At 44.1% G+C, this 14,616-nt stretch overlaps 1 protein-coding gene across 6 annotated transcripts in view; it reads left to right on the top strand.

The window, feature by feature from the left end:
* SLC4A1 (solute carrier family 4 member 1 (Diego blood group)) overlaps positions 1–14,616 on the top strand; it is a 44,565-nt gene that overhangs the window by 9,060 nt on the left and 20,889 nt on the right. For 3 of the 6 annotated variants that reach the window (XM_060281517.2, XM_088655193.1, XM_088655194.1), the window contains 6 exons: positions 1,371–1,547; positions 10,157–10,233; positions 10,734–10,911; positions 11,599–11,734; positions 12,619–12,757; positions 14,098–14,176. In XM_060281517.2, coding sequence (XP_060137500.1) covers positions 1,371–1,547; positions 10,157–10,233; positions 10,734–10,911; positions 11,599–11,734; positions 12,619–12,757; positions 14,098–14,176 — 786 coding nt within the window. The remainder of the gene's footprint in view (positions 1–1,370; positions 1,548–10,156; positions 10,234–10,733; positions 10,912–11,598; positions 11,735–12,618; positions 12,758–14,097; positions 14,177–14,616) is intronic. The other 3 variants (XM_088655196.1, XM_035134950.3, XM_088655195.1) reach the window with 1 other exon arrangement.

The raw sequence follows: 14,616 nt of genomic DNA on the forward strand, positions 1-14,616 counted from the left end.
AGCGGGAGAGGGCAGAAGGGGGACCATGTGTGCATGCAGGAAAGAGAATCCTCTTCTATCACAAGAGTTTATACCAGGGTTTCAAAGCATGATCAGGGCCCTGTGTTCATTCAGACCCCTCTATTCCCATCCGCCCAATAAATTTAAAGCATTCTTATAGCTTTGGACAGTCATGGCCTCCCCACAAAGAATCCTGGGAACTAACAAAAATACAGCCCATAACAAAATAACAGTTCTCAGGCTTTTAATATTAATGACCGGTATCAAAAGCTTCTCTCTCTTAAAGTTGTTGTGAAAGAAAGTGCAATAAATGATGGGAAGCACTATGCAAAACAAGAGTCACATAAAACATAATGCTAATTTTTTAGTAGTAAATGGCAGTGCCGGCTGGGTTGAACAGATAGTTGTTGTGCCTGTGAGCTGGACCATGTCTCTTGCTTACAATTTTCTGGTTGCTGTTTGTGTGTTCCAAGCAATGGCCATCTATGGTCAGGGCTTGACGTGAAGAACAAATACTTCAAGACCCTTCCAGGAGTTTTGGCATCCTCTGCTTTCCCATTCTTCATCCTGTTGTCTTGGGACAGGAATGGTGTGTGACACAAAGAACGAAGGATAGCACTTTTCTCCTCCTCCCAGAGTCACGTCCTCATCATACGTTTCAAGCACATTGTCAGCCTGGATAGCTCGGTTGGTTAGAGCATGCTGCTGATAACACCAAGGTTGCAGGTTCGATCCCTGTATGGGACAGCTGCCTATTCCTGCATTGGAGGGAGTTGGACTAGATGATCCTCAGGGAGCCCTCCAACTCTACAACTGTATGATTCTATGAAGCAACTGGCTTCCCCCAAAGAATCGGGGGCCTGTAGTTTAACCCTCACAGGGCTACAATTCCCAGCACCCTTAACCAACTGCAGTTCCCAGGATTCCTTAAGGGTGCTAAATGTATGGTATGGATGTGCCCTGTGTTCTCTAGGGGTCTGAGCTGAGCAGTTTGTGTATTGACTCATTTCAGACACTTCTGAATTTAGAGTAAGAGTTCATGGCTGCCCTGCACAGCTCTTTACCCCTTCCTCAAGAAGGCAGGCAGGTCAGCTCCAAAGGCAGGCACTCTGCAACCTAGGCATGATGCTAAAAGAAGTTTTGTAGGAAAGCAACCAGATTATGAATCCTGTGATCACCTTCTACGTGACTTAATGACACTTCGCCCATATCCTCCTGGGTCTGCATCCCCTTAGTTCATGCCAAAGCATTTCAGAGTGTTACCTGGCTGTGACAGTGGAGTCATTTTTTGCAAAACAAACCCTAGTCAAGGAACCAACATGGGACCCATGTTGTCCTCCCACCTCCACCCCCCATTTCTGTACTTTCAGATCACCAAGTCAGCGCTTGCCAGCGTCTCTGTATGGTGTGTGTCTCTTTCTGTCGTTCCTCCTGGCCTGGTCACCGCCGGAAAGCATATCACCTGAGTAGGAGGAGGAGGAGGATGGAAAGGGTATCGCCCTCAGGGAAGGAGGGACACTTTCAGAGCTGTGAGGACAATGGACCAAGTGAGTGCCATGCAGTGGCATTTTCAGTGCAGTGACGATGTCGTGTAGAGGCTAAAAGTTTGAGCTGCAAAACCAGGTTTTCCCTTTTTTTAAAAAAAAAAATTCTGCCTCTACCATGAACTAACTCGTACTAAGTGGCCTTAGGCAAGCTGACATTGTGTAACACCCGTACCATATATTGAAAGCACGTGGCTTCCCCCAGAGAACCCTGGGAACTGTAGAACACCCCTCACAGAGCTACAATTCCCAGTACCCTTGAAAAACTACAGTTCCCAGGATTCTTTGGGGGAAGATGTATGACCTTGGTCTCAGTTCCCTATCTGCACAATGGGAGTGATAATACTAATTTACTTCACAGTAACACTTCTGAATATCAGTTGCTGGGAACCACAGGAGGGGAGAGGGCTCTAGCGCTTGCCGGTTTCCCACAGGCACCTGATTGGCCACTGTGAGAACAGGATGCTGAACTAAATGGCTCATTGGCCTGATCCTGCAGGTTGTTCTTATCTTCTTCATACATACTGTGCAGTTGAATACTGTAGCTTCAATCTAAGCAGTGAGCAATATGGATATATAACATACATCATAAAATCAATTAAAATTAAGCATAAGGATTGCAACAAGTTAATGTACGGGAAGTGCTTTGAAGACTCTAAAGGTTTGGTATAAATGCCCAAAACAATTAAGGTAGCATCTTCAGAAATGAATTGTGAGGGGGAAGAGTGCCAAATCCCTGGGTAATTAGCAGAGAAATCATAACAAAATAAAAAAAATCCTTCCAGTAGCACCTTAGAGACCAACTAAGTTTGTCATAGGTATGAGCTTTCATGTGCATGCACACTTCTTCATCTCAGCCTCATGGATAATTGTAAAGAATGCTTTTAAAAAACAGCCCAAAATCCACACCAAAGTTTTAAAAGAATTCTGCAGTCTGAGTGCACCATGCAAATAATTTATGGAAATGAGTGCAGACCTATGCACATTACAGAATTACTTATAAGTTCCCTATTGGCTTCTGTTATTTCTGCAGGCATTGCCAATATGATTTGAAACCTATCTTTGCAGCTGTGACAGCTAGAAACTTGCATATATATATATATATATATATATATATATATATATATATAGACAGAGAAAAATTAAACATCACATGCGAAGATGTGAAAGAAAGCCGTGGTGGGTGCTTTTTGTTTTTAAACAATGGCATTGGGAGAATGAAGGAACATTAGCGAAAGATATTTAACATTTTCACCACGAGCCACTTTTCCAATCCAAATGGTGACACCCCACCTCCTGACTTCTTTTCCCCACAATTACAGATGTACATGGGGGAAATAATTGGGGGGGGGAATCAGGAATCCCACTAGGGGAAGAGCAGGGCAATATGCTGTAGGTATGCCCACTGGATAAAGATCTACAGACCTATGCATAGCTGCCAAGTTATCCCTTATTTTAAGGGATTTTCCCTTATGCTGAATAGGCTTCCTCGCGAGAAAAAGGAAAACTTGGCAGCTATGGACCTATGCAGCTAAACACTCCTCCCTGTTCTCTTGCATCTCTGCTCAGAATCATGCCCTCTCAAGGTCACTGACAAAATGTTTAAGTCTGAGGTTTTCTGAACCTTGCCGAGGTAAATAGGCCCAGCTGATTGGCACTGGGAACAGCTGAGGAGCAAGCCAATCACTGCAGTCCTTGGCTGCACCCAGCACCAATCACCTGAGGAAAGGGAACAGGTGAACAGTGGTGTTGCAGTAATCCCACCCCCTGCCTCCCCCCCCCATCGGCTACCTCATTGGTGCAAGGAGCAGCTGATGAGTGTGCACACCGATTTTTGATCAAGTGTTGATCAGTGATCAGTACCAAAGACCTGGGGAGGGGGACTGTGGGCCACATGGAAGTCAGCCAAGGGCCACATAAGGTACACGGGTTGCCCTTATGTGATACAGGGCCACTCCCCAGCCAATCAGAAGGATGGGCTGGGAGCCAATCTGGGAGCCGAGATGCTTTATGACTGGGACTATGACCTCTGCTTCTCGTCCTGTGGAAGCTGGTCCATACCAGACAGCAGCCACCTTACATTTTGCTCTGTGAGTTTTTTCTCCTTATCAGGCAATCAGTCACCCACAAGGATGTTTGCTTTCAGCTTCTCCTTGAATGCTTCTGCTATTGATGATAAATAAAGATTTTGTTTGAAATGAAGACAGAAGCCATTGAGTGCGAGCTGTTTCTGTTTACAGTTGGTTAAAAGCAGCTCTTTGGGTTATTGGTATGTATGTGTGTGAGAGAGAACGGATGAATGTGAGTGGTATAAAGGACTACTTAACACTGTTTCAGTGTAGGCAGTTGCCCGACTCCATCACTCTCAACATCATAATTTTTTTTAAAGCACCATCAGTGTGCAGATGGTGGTTTGCAGTGTGGACATGACCCAAAATGCAGCGGCTGCCACAACAAACTGAGAAATACTTTTTGAACAATGGAAATAAGGGTTGTGGAGGGATGGTGGATGTAATAGATATGTCCAAACGCAGTTACACAAAGTGAAGTTTCAGTTCAGGATGAAGACTAAGGGGGATAAATCAAAGATCTAAGGAGTTTTGAGGCAGGATTTGAAGTGGGAGGGAGGTAGTGGTTTGGAAAGGAGCTCAAGACCAGACAACAGGGGCAGCAAAAGATGATGGTTGGATGTGTTTAAGGCAGTAGGTGGTATCCGTCCACTAACGCAAGGATTCCAGCTTGCTCAATGCAAGATCCCCTACTTCTCCTCCAAAGGCACTCAATGACTAGTAAATGCTAGGCACTTGTTTCTAACTTTTGTAAGATTAAATATTATTGAATTTTAATTAATTTTATGTTGTCTATAATTTGATTCTAGCTGCTATGCAATTATTTACACACACACACACACACACACACACACACACACACACACACACACACACGGACAGCCTTTGGCTCCCTTGCCACAACATTTCTTGCTACACACTTGAGTGAAGCCTACCTCCCTAGAAGTCCTGCTCAGTTCCCTCCCCACAACTGAGCTTTCTGAGAAGTTGTTGGACATCATCCAGGCACTTTCAAGCCATACTTTGTCATTTTAAGGACCAGAGACTTGCAGAAGGAAGGCAAGGAAGGAAGGAAGGAAGGAAGGAAGGAAGGAAGGAAGGAAGGAAGGAAGGAAGGAAGCTGAGGTTCTCGGGGATCTCAATTCTGCACCCCGTATGCAAATTTCTATGCTCATGCAGTGCAATCTCCAAAGTTTGGAACAGTCACAGTTTCTGCACAGCAACAGTTAAAGAAGATGGGAACCCTATAAGGGACAGGGGATAAATTCAGTTCACACTGAAAGGCTAACATACCTAACTGGCATTTCCCAAAGCGAACAGAAACCCAGCCACCCTTGAAAACTCGCCCTTCTCTGAATTTTGCAATGCTGTTCTCCAGCCCAGTAATGTGTACAGATGAATATATCAGTGAAAATAACACGCAAAAAATGATTTATACTAGTGAAGGTTGCGTGCAAAAATGTGTATATTAGGAGAAATGCACACTAAAATACTGGTGAATTTTCATGAATACTTTTTTTTAAAAAAATCGCAAAGTGATGTGGGAATGTGAAGAACTGAATTTAAGCTGGGAAAAATAGATTCACCCACCCCTAGATGCTGTGCTGAATTCTACTGCACCACACTCTCCCATTTGCCTGCTTTTATTCTTTCTATTTTAACCTGCATCTTACTATTACTTGCTTTATCTTATTGCTCAGTGCGCTCTGCTGTAGCTCTGCTCCTTTTATATACCAAGACCTTACCCAGCAGGTGATTAATAAAGTGCCCTGGCTTAACAGTGAACTTGAAGAGCTTGTCATGGCTCGGTAATGAAGCACTTCTTACGGCTTAACCTCTTGAAAGCCTCCAGACTGGTCCCCTCACCTAGATAGGAGCCCAAGGCCCCCTTTATTTACTGTCAGCAAAGTTAGAGTGGCTTTCAATTTACTATGAACACAAAAACCACTTGTGACAGGAATTTGAGGGTGGGGCCCAGGTGTCCTGCTCTGTTGCCAAAAGGGGGGTTTATAGAGCCAAAACTCCAGGAGTTCTTTTCTTTCGGATGCCGGACGGTGGACTGTGCCTGCTTTTAGGGTATGTGGGATAAAGCTGGTGGGGGCAGGGTGCGATTATACTGAGCGGGAGGATCAGTACCATGGCCAGAGATTACCTTTTAAATGCATTTTTGTGTGGAAGAAGTTGAACATGTGTGCAAGAAACTTTGAATGTGGGTTGTGAGGGCTTTCTGGGGAAAAAATCAGAACTGTTTGAAGTGACTAGCACTGGGGACCAGCACCATCACTCTTGGTCTTGAATGTGGAGGCGGTTGTTCCCATGTTGGAAGTGCCAACCTCACATCTGGAAGCTGTTTCCCTGATCTGTGGAGACTTTCCACAGGGGTACATGCTGAAATAAATGCACTCTGCACCAACTCAGGGACAATGTAATCTATTCTTATACCCTACGTTTAATCTGTTCTTATATCCTATGTTTAATGGGCCGTGGCATTGAAAGGAGAGCTGGAGCAAAACGTTGCCATCAGCTAAGACCAGGATTGCACCTACATACAGAGTTGGAAGTCTCCCCAGTTTGAATCTTCATTGTGGTGGGCAAAACGGGGGGAATTTGTCGTAGGGATACCATCACAAATTTGCGATTTGCAAGGAGGGCAACATTCTTTCTTGAACAGCGAGGAATATATTTGATACAGTACTGACAATTTGTAGTGTAATGCTGAAGAGTGTGGAGTTTTTTTTGTAGGGAATTCACAGCCTATTTGTACATTGCAGTTGACATACAACAATGAAAAACCAGTTCCAGACTCTGTCAGGTAGTGTTCTGGGGAGGGGAGGCTGCATTTACATTCCAATATACTTTCCCTTCGGAGAAGTTGATTTTACTTCAACCTCAGAGCCTGAATGGTAACTATATTTTAGGCATCAGGATGGTATTTGAGAGACCAGAGTGGCTGGTGGTGACACTCACTGGGGATTTCTTGTTTGATTGTTTTCCCTTGCAAGTGGCTTGGCTTGCTTGTTTGAGGCTCAACTGATGCAAAGTCCTCCTGTGATTGTGGCACATACCATTGTCTGGATCTATGGGGAAGCTTGGAACTGGCTGGTCCCAACTTTGTGTGGAACTAAATGTGACAGTGGCAGGTCTGTGTCTTGAAACACATGTCACTACCAAAGAGGGATGTGGAAGCCACTGAAAGTGAAGAAATTGTGCATGGAGGTGTAGAACTCTTCGTGGCTTTGTCATTTCTCTGTTTTGCTCTCTTACACACACACACACACACAGAGAGAGAGAGAGAGAGAGAGAGAGAGCACTTTTTTTGCTTGAAATCATACCCACATTTGAAGATATTGCTCTGTGACATCTGATTCTGCACTTGGTGTAATGAACAGGGGTAGAGGGGTAGACTTTGGAATGCAATACAGTCGTACCTTGGAAGTCCGCCACTACTTCCATGGTTTCTGATTGGCTGCAGGAGCTTCCTGCAGCCAATCGGAAGTTGCGCCGTGGTTGCTGAAGGTTTTGGAAGTCGAACGGATTCCGTTCAACTTCTGAGGTACGACTGTAACAGCTTTGTTGCTTCAGACCATGAGTAGGCAAACTAAGGCCCAGGGGCTGGATCCGGCCCAATTGCCTTCTAAATCCGGTCTGCGGGCGGTCCTGGAATCAGCGTGTTTTCACATGAGTAGAATGTGTCCTATTATTTAAAATGCATCTCTGTGGGGCATAGGAATTCGTTCATTCCCCCCCCCCAAAAAAATAGTCCGACCCCCCACAAGGTATGAGGGACAGTGGACCGGCCCCCTGCTGAAAAGGTTTGCTGACCCCTGTTTCAGACCAAGGATCCACTGAACCCAGCAGTCTATTCTAACAGGCCTGGACAAACTTCCCCAACCCAGTGCCCTCCAAATGTTTAAGACTACAACTCCCTTCATCTCTTGCCATTAGCTCTGCTGGTGAGGGCTGATGTGAGTTGCAAGTCCAAACACCTGGAGGGCATCAGGTGGAGGAAGGCTGCTTTGGAACCTCACTAACAAGATATGGAGAAACGATGGCCTTTCCTGTCATTTTCTTCCAACATCTAGTAGCTGATAGCTCACGCAACATATTATTTTGGGCTCATGCAACATATTATTCTATGTTTTAATAATCGGAATGCCAGTGGCAAATACATGGAGTTAATATGCCAATTTTCAAAATATTAATTATATATATATATGTGCTATTTCTTTATGCTAAATTGGATGACCATGGCAGGAAATACCGGCTGCTCCTACTTATCATAAGGGATCAATTTAAGATAAGGTCTTCACTGCCTTTTGGTGGTGAAAGTCATTTAGCATGCCATCCAGAATTCTGCTACTTGCCCAAGTTGTGAATAAATAAAGAGTTGATGTCATTTAATGGCTAAGAGAGTAATCTATGATTCAGGATTTCCACAGATCAAAAGCAATCTATGCATGCCAAATATTTTATTATTATTAAATTGCTGACACTCTTCTGTGCTTTTATACACATCAAATCACCAAAGTTTGATTTGGAGCCCTTTTTGAGTTCTGCATAATTTAGATGTACATTGTGTTCTTGGTGTAATATCATTTTAAGGTGCTAAATGTTAAAATACAGAGCTGCCATAGGGTTGGGGGCACCCTTTTCCTTGCCTTCTACGCTCAACTCTGCATGAAAGCACCAAACAATGGATCCTTTTGCCCACTCAAGGTATAGCAGAGATTGTCAGAAACAAGGGTTGCTGTTTGGTCTCCAATCCTGAAATGCAGGGTTGCCAGGATAGTGCCAATCCTGAAATGCAGGGTTGCAAGGAGGTGGAACCTTGTGAGACAGAAGCAGAACCTAGTGGTGTCTATTTGGGGGGCAGACAGGAGAGCCTGCCTGCGCCTGATATCTTGCAGCCTGGTAGACATAGGGCTAAAACAAAATTACTGGAGCTTTTACGCAATTACCTGCTGCTTTTATTTTGGCTTCTCACCCTGCGTTTTTACATTTTTTTTTTTTTTGAGACCCAGAGAATGATACTAAAATCCTGAAGTTTCAGCATCCTGGCAACCCCCTCTAGAACCTTTCTCAAAGATCAGTTGTACGGTAGCAGCCAATATATATAGAGCACTGACTTCCAGAAATTGACAGCAGGAGGACAATACCTCTCTTATCTTTTACGCTCAGTTGAAATGAAGGTCCTGACTTCTGATAGCAGAGCGAAGAAAAGAAAGCAATGGATTTCAAATGCCTATTCTGTTGGCATTACAACAGCTAGACAAATCTTTGAAATTAGGGGAACTGAAAATAAAAAGAAGGAGGAGCCGTGAAAAACTGCAAGAGAACTCTGAGAAACTGGGTTTGCACCAATTGTCCTGATTTTCTGGTACCTGTCAGGGGCACAAAAACTGTTCCCTACTTTGACCCTGTCTTTGCCTTTTTGAGGCGATTGAAAATTTGGAAGCTGCCATTTAGCTCAGTGCTTTCTGTTTCATGGACTCATGGAATTGTAGAGTTGGGGAGGACCAAAAGGGTCATCTAGTCCCACCCCCTGCCCCTGCACTGCAGGAATCTTTTACCCAATGGTGGGACTCGAACCCACGACCCTGAGATTAAGAGTCTGCACTGCCTGTCAGCAACTCTCTGGGGTTTCAGGCCTACCTGGAGATGCTGAGGCTGAAACCTGGAACTTCCTGCATGCAAAGCAGATGCTCTGCCACAGAGCTATATCTTTCCCACTGGGGATACATTTTACCTTTTGGTACTCGTGAACTAGAATGCCTATTCTTGATATTTCAACCACTTCCACCTGGCCTCTAGAAGCTGACTGGGGATTTTGTCTGTCGTGTGCACCATCGATTGACACAGCGATGATGCTAAAGCTGATCATCTTATATTATAGCATAACATTGTTTTACCCCCAATACAAGGCCCTCCTTTTTCACTTTTAAATAATCAGAACCAGGCTGTGGCTAGGCATTATTAATTATTATTATTATTATTATTATTATTATTATTATTATTATTATTATAATATTTTATTCCATTCTGCCTCCAGGGAGCTCTGGATGGTTACTCTGAGAGAGAAGCACGGCCACATCAAAGTTACCCAGGAAACTACATGGCTGAGTGGAGATTTGAACCAAGGTCTCTCCAGCTGTAGTCTTAACAATCTAGCCAGTATGCCACCTTGATTCTAAGGACAAAGTTGATTCCAGTTGAGGGATATACACAAAAAACCTTCTGTCACACACCTGAAGTTCACCTGGGCCACACAAGAAAGGAAACAAAGCGCAGTGAGACTTGATTAACTATTGAGACCCTGCGGGGCAGTAGATACATTGCTGTAGACCTGGACAAGGGAAATCTAGGCATGAAGCTTACTGGGTGTCCTTTGACAAGGCCATATCTCCCCGCTTAACTTCATTTCATACGGTTGTTGGGGGCATATTAGTTGGGTAGTTTCATGCACGCTGCATGGAACTTCTTGGATGAATTTGGGGAAGGGGTGGAATTCAGAAGTAATAAATATACATATTTTCTTGTTGGCAGGTGGCTCCTCACCTGAGGAGGCACTTGGAAGGGGGGAGGCTGCCCCACCACCCACCTATCGCAGAAACACACATGAGGTAAGTTCCTCGGGACTGGAGAGCTTTGGATTTTACTTTGTCTCCCCAACAAGGAAGCTTTTCTTTCTGGCAGTGCTCCTTGTGTCTTTAATGTGATCATTGCAGGGAGAAATTAAACAGGTGAAACTGTCGGCCTCCCACTAAGCTATCTCTGCACTTGTTGAGTTTCTGCCTCTTTTGCTACTGCTAAAGAGACTTTGGGCTGGATCTACCCTGACCTTTTTAACGTTATTAGAACAATATTGGATATATCGTTCTAAAATGTCACAGGACATACTGGTAAATTAAAAACGTTCCTTACCTTGTTTTTGTCTTGTCAAAATGCAGTTTCCCTGCTGCCGGTTGCTCTGCAGCACCCTCTGGCGTTACAAGCGAAAAACATAATGTTATAAAAAACCATTCCTTATAAACCATGAGTGTAGATCTGCCCTAAAGAGCTCCGGAAGGGGAAGGGGAATGGTGGCCACCATAATCGCAGGGCCCTTTGCTATACTCCCCAGGCATTTGTAGAACTTCATGAACTGGTCATGGACAGGAACAACGAGCTTCGCTGGATGGAGGCTTCTCACTGGATCAACCTGGAAGAGGATTTTGAGGAGATGGGGCACTGGGGAAGACCACACATCTCCTATTTGAATTTCCAGAGCCTTCTGGAGGTGCGCAGGGCTTTCAGCAAAGGTGAGGGAAATTGCTGTGAGGTTTGTGCCAGTTGTCGTGCTGTAGCATTGAGGAAATGCGGAATTTATGTATGAATTGGCCCTCAGGTTGAGCACAGGCAATCATTTTTAGGAGTAGCTCTGCTTGCCTACAACCCATAGGCAAACACACCCACCACTTCCAATTCCCTCTTGCCTAAATCCTGATTCTACGTTATTTGTCCTTGAAAAGGGGAAGTTAAAAAAATTCCAGATGACCATGTTGTTTTGCCCCTAGAAGAGATGTTCCTGGGATAATTTCAAAGACCCTGTCCAGGGCCCCCAAAACAAGGGTTATCTCTTTCAGTAAAGTTTTATACACACACACACACACACAGAGAGAGAGAGAGAGAGAGAGAGAGAGAGAGAGAGACATACATACATACATACATACATACATACATACATACATACATACATATACATATGTGTATATATTTAAGGTAGCTTAGGGAAAAAATAGGTTTCAACCCATTCAACAGCATGAGGATAACCTTGCTGAAAATTCTGGACTTTCTGAAATAAGAGTGTCGACAGTTTGTTGGGGGAACTGAATAGTCATCTGGAAAGATTCCCAAATCCTCTTCCTTTGAACCTTTGAAATCTTAGCAGGTATATCTTCTGAATTGTCAGGTTTCAGCCAGTGTGCTCCTTCTTTCTACTCTTCTAGGAACTATTCTTTTAGACCTACAAGAGAAGAGCCTAGCTGGGATTGCCAATCAGATGCTTGATGAAATGATCCATGAAGGGAAGATCAAGCCGGATGACCGAGAGTTAGTCTTAAGGACTCTCCTGCTTCAGCACAGGTACACTTCCAAAGCACAGCACAAGGTGATCCCATTCCGTCCCTGCTGGCTCCAAATTCAGGCAGAGTGCAAGAGTGTGTCCATGTCATACATGGTTTTGTGCCCCTTAAGAGAGTCTCTGAGGGACGCGGGTGGCACTGTGGGTTAAACCACAGAGCCTAGGGCTTGCCGATCAGAAGGTCGGCAGTTTGAATCCCCGTGATGGGGTGAGCTCCCGTTGCTCGGTCCCTGCTCTTGCCAACCTAGCAGTTTGAAAGCACATCAAAGTACAAGTAGATAAATAGGCACCACTCCAGCGGGAAGGTAAACGGCGTTTCCGTGCGCTGCTCTGGTTTGCCAGAAGCAGCTTAGTCATGCTGGCCACATGACCCAGAAGCTGTACGCCAGCTCCCTCGGCCAGTAAAGCGAGATTAGCGCCGCAACCCCACCCAGAGTCATCCGCGACTGGACCTAATGGTTAGGGGTCCCTTTACCTTTACCTTTAAGAGAGTCTCTATAGTGCAGTGTGTTGTGGATAACCCCAGAAGTTCTCCTGATCTTGAAGCAGGGGCAGGGGAATATCCTCACAATCATTTATGAGGGTTTGGAAGCTCATTGCGACAACAGAGACAATACCTTTCCCAGCTAGGACTGGGCCTCATCTTCTCCATCTTGTGGGGTGTGTGTGTGTTGAGCCTACTGAATATTGGCTCCCAACTCCTCTGACAGTTTCACATGTATCGGTTGCCTGTGATCGAAACCAGTAATAAAGTATTTATTAATTTTAATTATTTACTGGATGCCTGCTTGTCTGAGGTCCTGGACATTTAACTTTTCTCCTTGCCTCCTTGCCCCTTCTTTCTTGGTTCCTTCCCCTCCTCTCATTTATTTCCCCCATTGTCCAGTCACCCTGATGAGTCTGCTTCAGTGGGGGCTCTTCTGCCTGGGCGGCTGGACAGAACTGATGCCCAGGACTCAGGACAGCCACTTCTGCATGAACATCACCAGATTGAGATGAAGACCTTACCTGCTGACTCAGAGCAGGTAAGACAACTTTCAGTGGGTTTAGGAGATGGAGAAGACCAATATGGTGAACGCAACTCCAGGAACTCTGGGATTTGAGCCAGAATAGAGTCACACTGGGTTAAGGCTGGGACCACTTTGTGATCAGTCCTTGGAGCCCTCTTCAGGTATAGAAGGGCACTTACAACCCACTGTTCATTTGTAAATCAAAAGCCTTTCATTTCATATGCCTGTTTGGCACCATAAGATACTGATGCTCTATCCTACAAAGAATGCATGCAGATTAATCCACGCACCTTTACTCAGAAGTAAGCCATACTTAGAGTTGCAGCCTGAATCTGCAAAAGTTGTCCTTAAAATATATATATATTAAAATTTGGAAATAGGAATACAAAAATTGATATCAAATATCTCTTTTTATCAAAGCTAAAAAGCTAATCTAAATAAAAACACAGACCAGAAAGGGAAGGAGATAGAAAGACAGAGAAAGAAAGAAAGAAAGAAAGAAAGAAAGAAAGAAAGAAAGAAAGAAAGAAAGAAAGAATACCATATCTGTCAGCTATATATAAAAATTATTCAACACATCCACTTCAATATAACACCCAACAAATCCACTTTCTATAAACCAACATTATCTTCCATCTTCAAACCCAAATATCATGAGTGCATTTTCTTTTCCACACAAAAAGGCTATAAGAAGTTTCCAATCTTTAGTAATTGTTGACATAGCTGCCAAGTTTTCCCTTTTCTCGCGAGGAAGCCTATTCAGCATAAGGGAAAATCCCTTTAAAAAGGGGATAACTTGGCAGCTATGATTGTTGACAACGACTTTTCTCTGATTAAACATGGCAACTTAGCCATCTCAGCTAAATCCAGTAATTTTGACAACAGTTCCTCCATTGTAGGTAATTATGAGTCTTTCCATCTTTGTGCATATAAAAGTCTCACCGCTGTAATCGTATATTGAAAATGAAGTTCCAAAGCCTTTTTCTAATTATATATCCATAAGTCCCAAAAAGGGAAAGTTGCCATGTTTTCAGGGAAGGGTAAGTGCAAATATATATACATTCTGAAAGCAGATTTCTGTTCCAATGGTCAATACTTGCATTTATCTATTTTAAAAACAACAATAACCCAAGACCCGCACCAAACACAGCAGATCTTCATATATTGAGATCACGTGCTGAGGCCAGAGGAATAAACGACTGGAAATTCTAATTCATTCATAAAAATGAAAACATCGTATTCTCAGAATCCCCCATTCTGATGGCAGCAACAGAGCACAGACTGTGAAATGAACTTGGGCCATGTCAACCTGCCTCATGACCTTGGGGGTTAACTGCTTGCTTCTCTTGTTGCAGGAAGGCTCAAGCGGTGGCATTAAGAAGCCACTGGCAGATAAGATCCCATGTGATGCAGAAGCGACACTGGTACTGGTCGGTAAGTACTTTGAACATGTGCAATGGCACTGTTAGGACTGGAGGTTGGGACCCTCATAGCCCTGGGACCCTCAAATGGTGCCATAGAGCCAGAAGCAGCAACATATATACAGTACTGTACAAGGAAGGGTAGCGCTTTGGCAGGGTGAGAGTTTAAAAATTGCCACAGTTTTGCTCCTCCACCCTACATAATGGTAGAGCCAGTCCTAATTCAAGCCAACATGGGATATAATATAACTTCTTCCTTCTACAAGATGTATGCTAATCTAGTAAGTTTGGTCGGAAGGAAGTATGTTCTGGTTCTTGCTTGTCTTGTGCGTTTTGTCAGGGGGACCATGTTTCTCCCTGGCAGAAATGCTGCTTTGCTTCTCTATCTGGCTTAGCCAAACTCATTTGCAAACTTTGCTCACTTTGCTGTCTCTCGTTTTCTTCCCGTGTCCC

The sequence above is a fragment of the Zootoca vivipara genome, chromosome 12 (genome assembly GCF_965207765.1).
Source record: "Zootoca vivipara chromosome 12, rZooViv2.hap1.1, whole genome shotgun sequence".
Taxonomy (NCBI): Eukaryota; Metazoa; Chordata; class Lepidosauria; order Squamata; family Lacertidae; genus Zootoca; species Zootoca vivipara.